This window comes from Clarias gariepinus, chromosome 7 (genome assembly GCF_024256425.1).
Source record: "Clarias gariepinus isolate MV-2021 ecotype Netherlands chromosome 7, CGAR_prim_01v2, whole genome shotgun sequence".
Lineage (NCBI taxonomy): Eukaryota > Metazoa > Chordata > Actinopteri > Siluriformes > Clariidae > Clarias > Clarias gariepinus.
The window spans coordinates 40,030,432-40,040,000 of record NC_071106.1 but is presented as its reverse complement, the minus strand read 5'-3'; the positions used below and the strand labels follow the sequence as shown (position 1 = coordinate 40,040,000).

At 47.1% G+C, this 9,569-nt stretch overlaps 1 protein-coding gene across 1 annotated transcript in view; it reads right to left on the bottom strand.

Moving 5' to 3' along the window:
• Positions 1–9,569, bottom strand: part of vwf (von Willebrand factor) — a 43,861-nt gene that overhangs the window by 28,222 nt on the left and 6,070 nt on the right. Inside the window, exons 7-15 of the mRNA XM_053500556.1 lie at positions 9,333–9,546; positions 9,072–9,194; positions 8,778–8,889; positions 8,557–8,603; positions 8,296–8,432; positions 651–789; positions 452–552; positions 164–359; positions 1–21 (exon numbers count right to left, since the gene is read on the bottom strand). The exon at positions 1–21 is cut by the window's left edge and continues 195 nt beyond it. Coding sequence (XP_053356531.1) covers positions 1–21; positions 164–359; positions 452–552; positions 651–789; positions 8,296–8,432; positions 8,557–8,603; positions 8,778–8,889; positions 9,072–9,194; positions 9,333–9,546 — 1,090 coding nt within the window. The remainder of the gene's footprint in view (positions 22–163; positions 360–451; positions 553–650; positions 790–8,295; positions 8,433–8,556; positions 8,604–8,777; positions 8,890–9,071; positions 9,195–9,332; positions 9,547–9,569) is intronic.

Below are 9,569 nucleotides of genomic sequence, written 5' to 3'. Positions count from 1 at the left end.
ATGACTCTTCAGCAAAGTTTACTGCACACACACACACACACACACACATAGAAGTATCCTAATGAGAACGTTCCACTGAAGTACTTATGAATGTGTGCATCATGATGGCAATTTAGATGTTTTGTGTGTGTGTGTGTGTGTGTGTGTGTGTGCATATATATACTTCTCTTCGGGTTTAAGCTGCAGGGATCAGTGGGTTGTTTCTGAATGTTTTCACACTCTGTGTTCATCTTCCACGCGTTCCCGAACCCCTCCACCCGCGTCTCCACCAGCCCCCCCACCGTCAGGAAGTCGTCTCCTTGGTTACCGTTGAAGTTTCCACACAGGCCACATGTTTTCCCTGAATAGGATGGACTTAGCTACACACACACACACACACACACACACACACTTGTAGATGACTATGCTATTGAAGTCAGTTATTTTTTTTTTGTCTCTGTCTCTGTCTCACCCTGAGCTGCACTCGTCCATGCCCGTCCCAGTCCAACCGCAAATCATCCCCAAAGTTCAGCCTCACTGATGACAAAACTGTGCTCTGGACACGCAGACGCCCTGCAAACACACAGACACACACACACACAAACACACACACACTCATTAGCACAATGTATTGCATATCATTATCTCTATATCATTAGATCTAAACTAACCGCTAATTAAAGGAGTTTGAACATCGATCCCGTCCACAGAGACCACGCCCCCATGCTTCAGCCTGATCGTCTGATTGGCCAGAGCCTGGAACTTTAGGGTGACTGAACGTGTGCACACAGCATCTGGGTCATCTGCACACTAACACACACATACACACACACACTTATTATTGCTATACTCTCTGTAGTGTTAAGTCATGCCTCCTGATTGGTCAGAAGGTGTTGATTAATTCTCTATAAAAATAGTGCAGGTTTATATTCATGCGCTCATTATAGTGATGTTTTATGGTTTCCATAGTTACATAATGCAAATGGATTTTAAAAAAAAATCACAGTGTTGTAAAGGAAAGTGTGGGTCAGTCCAGCAGGGGGCGCCAATAGACCATTATTAGATGTTTCCTGACATTCCATCGTGTTTAGCACAGAAGTTTGTTTGTTTGTTTGGTGTAGCGACGGGTAGAAAGATACTAGCTCTTTAACTGTTTGTTTACGCAGTTAATCTTGTTTGGTGGATTTGTGCGTGCAAATATTGTGAGTATTAATCCATTTATTTACTATATATGTTGGGAGGATAGGACTTTACTGTGAATCTAACCACCTACTGTTGTTGTTAGCAATGATGCATGAAAGCTAATGCTAGAGTTGGTGTTTGCATTATATCTGTTCAGTATCTAGAAATGTATAATTTGGTTTATGAAACTGCTTAGTAACGATTGTTGTTCTTGTTACTGTTTAAGTGACTTATATGGCGTATCTTATTTATTTCTTTATATAGAACCACATATCTGTCCACCTGTTGATTAACATAAGAAATGCTGGAATAAAGAGAGTGGTTTAAGGAGAACAAAGCCTTGTGCATTCTAACTGATGCCCCGCAGTGATCATAACTCTAACCTAAGCAACTAAACGTAATACTACAGTACAAATTGGTCCTTCGAGCCGGATTAGGTGATTACTGTGGATAAAGATGGCTTATGCCCCATTAGACGGAGATTTCAGACCAGACCATGTTCGTTCTCGCCGACAGAGGAACCCTCCGTTCTGGTTAAAGGAATATGAGGTTGATCTCCCGCGCCCAGTAGTACTAGACGAGCCGAGACGGCAGGTAGAGGGAATTGGAGATAGCAGGAGACAGAGAGAGAGACTCGTCGAGATGACGCCTCTCCCCCTGCACTCCGTTCCACATAACTGGAGCATAGAAGGCACAGAAGGAATGTCCTCTGCCCCCGCTCCTGTTCCCCTTTATGAGAGCACACCAACATCGTACCAGCCTACATCGCCTATGTTAGAAGTACTTCAACAGCTGCAGGAGGATAACAGGAGGCTACAGCATACTGTATTGGATATGCAACGGCAAATGGACAGGAATTATGCTTTGTTATCTCACCATCCTGTGCCATTAGCATCAAGCTATACTCCCATTGACCCAACGAAGCAGCTAACTGTAGCTGGTACCCCGCCTCAGCCCGCTCATCAATTAGATATTGCAGTAGAGGACGGGGACTGGCCGCCACCCCCTCCCCCTGTGACCTCAGATGAAAGAGCAGGACAGCTCAATCCTGAACACAGGATCATAGGTGTTTTGGAGGAGCTAAAGGAACGCATCCTTAAACTAGAACTGAATCGGCCAGCCTCCCCGCCCACGCCAGACTATCAACAGCAATATAGCAATTATCAACAGTCAGACTCAGGGTCTGAGTTCACTAATACAGCCGTTCCTCCATTGCCACCTCCAAGAGACTATAGTCCCACTGGTGCACAACCACGTAGCCAGGAGAGATCATATAGGGGTCCCAAGCCGTCCATCCCAGACTTTACGTGTGACGACCCCAGAGAGTTTGCAAGATTACGAATATCCTTAGAAAATATTCTTCCCACAGATGCAACGGAGAGGTTTAAGTACCAAATCTTGCTGGACCACCTCAAATTCGAAGAAGCCCTCTTAATCGCTGACTCTTACAGTAACTCTCCGTACCCTTACTCAGACACAATGGAATCTCTCATTCGGCATTATGGTCAACCTCACCAACTAGCTTTGCGGAGAATTGGAGAGTTGATGGATGGACCCCCTATCCGTCCAGGAGATTCCATGGGATTCCGCAAATTTGCGCTTAGAGTCAGAGCTTTGGTGGGGATGCTAGAACAGCTGAAGCAGGAGGGACTTATTGAACTTCAGTGCGGATCGCATGTGGCCAGATTAAGCAGTAAGTTACCCCAGGATCTCAGAGCTAACTTTAGGCGGTATCTCCACCCACTAAAGAGAGGAGTGCCCTCACTTTTGGACTTTGCAGAGTGGTTAGAGTATGAGCTACAGATCCAGGAAGGTGGTGATGTGCTTGATCAGATAGAGACCCATAAAGACGCAGCTACAAGGCAACGAGATCGCAAAAGGGAGGGTAAAGGTAGAAACAGGGCAATGACTGTGCTCATGGGCTCTACCCAAACTACACCTGAGGCACCCTGTATGGTGGCGGCCCTTTCCCAGTCATCTGAGAAGCCCAGACTGTACTGCCCCTACTGCTGTAATAACTTGCACAATCTCAACGACTGCTCTAACTTCTCCCATCTCAATAAACTGCAGCAGAAACAGTGGGTAATAAACAATGGTCGCTGTTGGAGGTGTGGCCGCAGCCACCAAGCTGCACAATGTCGTTTGAGAGATGGCTGCAGTACATGTAAAGGCAAGCACTTGAATGCTCTCCATGATGTTAACACTAGGACAGAGGAGTCATCAAAGGGCAAGAAAGCCAGTTCTGAAACACTTTGTGGACTGGTGAATTCCTCTACTGACATCCTTTACCTGGACAGAAAGGCTGGATGCAGCCAAGTGCTCCTCAAGGTCAGTAAGGTTCTCCTGCGCAATGGCAATCATACCCTAGAAACCTATGCCATCCTAGACGACGGATCAGAACGAACAATTCTCCTACAGGAGGCAGCACTGAGGTTAAACCTCCAGGGTCCCAAGGAGAGCCTGACACTGAGAACGGTGCGCCAAGACTTACGAGTGATACAGGGTTCTTCTGTGTCCTTCACGATCTCACCAGCCAGCCACCCTGAGAAAGTTTATAAGATTGGAGGAGCCTTTACTGCTGCGCAACTGGGTTTAGCAGAGCACACATACCCAGTGGAGCGACTGCAGCGCAAGTACAGGTATTTGAGGAAATTGCCTTTGCCAGAAATCAAATGTGCACAACCGCTTCTTCTCATTGGCTCAGACTTCCCTCACTTGATAACCCCAACCCAGCCAGTGAGATTAGGACCACGGGAGGGTCCTGCAGCGGTTAAGACCAGACTTGGCTGGACACTTCAAGGCCCTGCTAAGTGCTTACCACAGCGAGATGGAACCCAGTCATGCCTGTTCGTCGCAACACTCTCCCCAACAGTCGAATTGCACCACCATGTAGAAAGGCTTTGGCAGCTTGATGTCTTGCCATATAAGAACGAGAGGCTAGTTACCAGGTCCCGACAGGATCAGAGTGCAATGGAACTCTTGCAGACAAGGACAGTTCGGGTCAATATAAATGGGGTTTACAGGTATGCTACACCCTTACTAAGAGTGCAATCTATGCCCGCCTTGTTGGCATCACCAACTGTAGTCCTAGCTAACTTAAGGAGTACAGAGAAGCGCCTGCTCTGTGATCCAGTCCGTGCCACAGCGTACAACTCTGAAATCCAGAAACTTGAACAGGCAGGGTATGCCATAAAGGTGAGTCAAGAGGTATGGGAGTCATCTAATGAGTCCTGGTTTATCCCGCATCATATGGTGACCCACAATGGGAAAGGCAGGATTGTGTTCAATTGTTCCTTCACCTATAAAGGGAACAATTTGAATGAACTGCTTCTGCCTGGTCCCAATTTAAGCTCCTCCCTGCTCGGTGTTCTTCTGCGATTCAGAGAACATTCCACAGCTGTCAGCAGTGATATCAAAGGCATGTTCCATCAGGTGCGGCTACTCCCGGAAGACAGGCCACTTTTACGTTTCCTATGGCGTGATATGCAGAGAGACACCCCGCCTAGTGTGTATGAATGGCAAGTCTTGCCCTTTGGGACCACGTGCTCCCCATGCTGTGCAACATATGCGCTTCAACGACATGTCACTGACCACTATTCGGACGAAGAGAACGTACGGAATGCCGTCGAACGACACTTCTATGTGGATAACTGGCTCCAGAGTTTCTCTTCCCCAGAAGCCGCCAAAGCAATGGTCAACAAGTTGAGAGGACTGCTGGCTAGCGGAGGATTCGAACTAAGGCAATGGGCGAGCAACATCCCAGATGTCATAAGACACCTTCCCCCAGACTTACTGTCACAAGAAAGTGATCAGTGGCTCAACCAAAGTCAAATGGACCCACAGGAACCTGCTCTAGGACTACGCTGGAGATGTAGATCAGACACACTGACATACAAGGCCCATCTACAAGAAGCAAACCCTCCAACCATGAGGAATATCTATAGAGTGCTAGCCAGTCAATATGACCCCCTTGGATTCCTCACCCCCTTCATAACCAGGGCCAAAATTCTCGTTCAGCTGTTGTGGAATAATAAGAGAGAATGGGATGACCCCCTACTCCCTAATGATATTCTTGAAGCTTGGAAGGCATGGGAGGGCGAACTTCAGCATTTGGAGAAAATCAGTTTGCCGCGATGTTATGTCACCCTTGACCTAGATCACCCTAGCTGCAACAAAGAGGTCCACATATTCTGTGACGCATCAGAACGGGCCTACGGGTGTGTCGGATATCTTCGTACTGAGTATCCAGATGGTCAAGTCGAGGTGGCCTTCATAACAGCTCGATCACGAGTAGCGCCAAAGAAACAGCTTTCAATGCCCCGGTTGGAGCTGTGTGCGGCCCTCACTGGTGCTCAACTCCTTCAGTTACTGCAGAAGGAACTTACTATAATCATCGACCGCGTTACCCTGTGGACGGACTCAACTACTACTCTACACTGGATCCAGTCATATTCCTGCCGTTTCAAGGTGTTTGTGGGTACACGAGTTGCCGAAATACAGGAGCTGACTAACAACAAAGACTGGCGTTATGTTGACTCATTGAACAACCCAGCTGACGACATCACCAGGGGAAAGACTCTGTTGGAACTGGCAGGTGAAAATCGATGGAGCAAAGGACCGTCATTTCTGCGGCTATCTCGTGAGCACTGGCCAAATACCCCAACAATCCCCAGAAGAGTGGAAGCAGAAGAGCTACGTAAACCCCTTTCCTGCCTCAACACCGTCACCTGGCCGTCACCTCCTGACCCTAAAGAGTTCCACTGTTTCACAGACCTAATAAAGGCCACTGCCGGGTACCTACATGATGCAACCTCATCCGATTCACAAGGCCCTCCAGCTGAAACCTACAAGAAAGCAGAAATAGAGATCCTCAGAGCCTCTCAGAGAGAGAGTTTTCCCGAAGAGACCTATTGTCTTACCACTGGTAAACCAGTACCACCATCAAGCCGTCTGGCACTGCTGGCCCCTGAACTGGACAAAGAGGGATACATTATTCGTGTTGGAGGTAGACTACGTAGGTGTAACCTGCTAGAATCAGAAATAGTTCACCCAATTGTTCTGGATCCGAAGCACCCGGTGACCAGGATGCTCATTCGGCATGTAGACAGTAACCTAAACCACCCCGGTTCTGAGAGACTTTTTGGGGAGCTACGTCGCAAGTACTGGATACTTCGGGGGCGGGAAGCAGTTCGGAAGGAGCAACGCGCCTGTTCGGAATGTCAGAGATGGAGAGCTCACCCAGTCCTCCCTCGGATGTCAGACCTACCTCCCGCCCGTCTCCGTCTGCAGTGTCCTGCCTTCTTCTCGACGGGAGTGGACTGTTTTGGCCCCTTCTTAGTTAAGATAGGTCGCCGCAATGAAAAGAGATGGGGGATCCTATTTAAATGTTTAACGACAAGAGCCGTACACATTGAGATCTTGTCTAGTCTAGATACCGACTCCTTCCTAATGGCCCTGCGGAGGTTCATTTCTCGCAGGGGCAAGCCTGCCGAGTTACTATCAGACCAAGGAACCAATTTCAAGGGAGGTGAGCGAGAACTCCATGACTCCTTTAAAGCTATGCAGCCCTCATTGCAAACTCACCTTGCAGAGCATCAGATTAAGTTTGTCTTTAACCCTCCCAATGCACCGCACTTTGGGGGTACCTGGGAAAGGGAAATTCGTTCTATAAAGACAGCTTTAAATGCCACTCTCAATGCCCAGACTGTGACTGAGGAGATGCTCAACACCATTCTTATTGAAATTGAGGGAATCTTGAATTCCAAGCCCTTAGGTTATGTCTCCTCTGACCTGGCTGACCCAGATCCAGTTACCCCAAACCTTCTTTTGATGGGGCGGCTGGACCCTTCACTACCACAAACCCTTTACCATGACTCCAATCTCCTCAGTCGGAGGCGCTGGAGGGCTTGTCAAGTCCTTGCCGACAGATTCTGGTCACAGTTCATAAAGAACTACCTGCCTGCTTTGCAAATCCGTGAGAAATGGCGAACTGACACAGATCCGTTACAACTGAAGACAGTGGTACTCATAGTGGACCCTCAGTTGCCCAGAGCACTATGGCCAATCGGACAGATAAGCAAGGTGTTCACTGGAGCTGATGGTCGAATACGTACAGCAGAAGTTAAGGTGAACGATCGGACCTACATCAGACCTGTCAGCCGTCTAATCCGCCTCCCTGCTATTTCAGATGACGAGAAGAAAGGTTCAACCTAATAACTGCAAATTTAAGGCCCAAATTTGGGGGCGGCTGTTGTAAAGGAAAGTGTGGGTCAGTCCAGCAGGGGGCGCCAATAGACCATTATTAGATGTTTCCTGACATTCCATCGTGTTTTAGCACAGAAGTTTGTTTGTTTGTTTGGTGTAGCGACGGGTAGAAAGATACTAGCTCTTTAACTGTTTGTTTATGCAGTTAATCTTGTTTGGTGGATTTGTGCGTGCAAATATTGTGAGTATTAATCCATTTATTTACTACATATGTTGGGAGGATAGGACTTTACTGTGAATCTAACCACCTACGGTTGTTGTTAGCAATGATGCATGAAAGCTAATGCTAGAGTTGGTGTTTGCATTATATCTGTTCAGTATCTAGAAATGTATAATTTGGTTTATGAAACTGCTTAGTAACTATTGTTGTTCTTGTTACTGTTTAAGTGACTTATATGGCGTATCTTATTTATTTCTTTATATAGAACCACATATCTGTCCACCTGTTGATTAACATAAGAAATGCTGGAATAAAGAGAGTGGTTTAAGGAGAACAAAGCCTTGTGCATTCTAACTGATGCCCCGCAGTGATCATAACTCTAACCTAAGCAACTAAACGTAATACTACAGTACACACAGATATGGTGATGTTTTTATAAAATGTGTTTATGAAATATCTATGTAAGGAGTCTCCAGTGTCAGTGCTGTATAACCGAATTCTACAGCTTCATGTTTATCATTAGAGCTGTAATTGTCTTTAAAACGTGTGGGTATAAAAGGAATAAAACACACGTTACTGCTTCTGTTCTGAACATTCACACATCAATGATTAAACGTCTAAAGGAAACACTGCAGATTTCATGTTCCTCGGCTGGTTTTTAATGTTTCCTGTTAGACGAAGGTTATGTGAAGGTCACAGGTGAAGCGTACCTGCACGGTGTCTATGAGGACGGAGAAGACGCCGCGGTCACAGTCTTTAGCCAACAGATACTGACAGATTCCACTGAAGGTGAAGAACTTATCATCAAAGGTCTTAAAGTGTGACTGTCCTGTAACCACACACTCTCCTGCACACACACACACACACACACACACACACAGGAATCATTTCATACTCTACAATCAGTAAAATCATGGTGATGATGATGGTAATAAGTGTGTGTGTGTGTGTGTGTGTGTCTGAATCCTCACCTGGACATTCCTCATTAGTGCACTCCCATGATCCATGACGACACACACTGTGAATAAGGACACACTGGTGGTGTTTTTTGTTTATTATTTGCAGGTGTAAAGTTGTTACTTAGTTAAACACTAGGTGGCAGCACATTAAAAACACACTTATAGACTGTGGGGTGGGGGGGTTTATAATAGATTTTAGATGTGTGTGTGTGTGTGTGTGTGTGTGTGTGTACCATGTGTTGCAGTCCTGTGAGACAGTAGATCCAGGGGGAAAGCGTTTTCCTGAGTGCTGACACGAGCACTGAGAAACATCCACACAGTGTTCTCGATCCAGCACCTTACCCGCTACACACACACACACACACACGCACGCACGCACACACACACACACACGCGCGCACACACACAAAGTTTACAGATTAAATTAAATAAGTAAATACAATAAGGAAATGCATTCAAATAATAAATTGAACACACAAATGTCAGGTTAGTGTAAGGGCGGGGTTTGCAGTGGCTCCGCCCCTCACCTGTGCAGGTGCAGCCGTCTACACACTCGTCCCTGCAGAGCTCGTGGATGTTGAGGCTCTGACATGATGTGGAGCAGGGCTGAGAGCATTCAGTGTAATGCATTCCTACTGGACACTTTGGAGCTACACACACACACACACACACACACACACACACACAGAGTGATATTAAACCTTGGAAAAGCTTCTCTGTCTCTTGTGTGTGTGTGCGTGTGTGTGTGTGTGTGTGTGTGTGTGTGTGTGTGTGTGTGTTTTACTCACTGCACTGGCTCTGTGTGTGCCAGCCGTGCAGGACGAGTCCGTGACTGGCGCAGGTGCGTGCGTACTCCAGCAGGGCGTGGCACACACACTCCTCACCGTCTCCGCAGTGACAAACGTCTGACTCACACACCGCCAAGAACACGTCTACATCCACCAGGTGGTTACAGCGCAGGAACACCGCTGAGGTGCGCAGAACCTCACACTGTGTCATCAACTACACACACACACACACACACA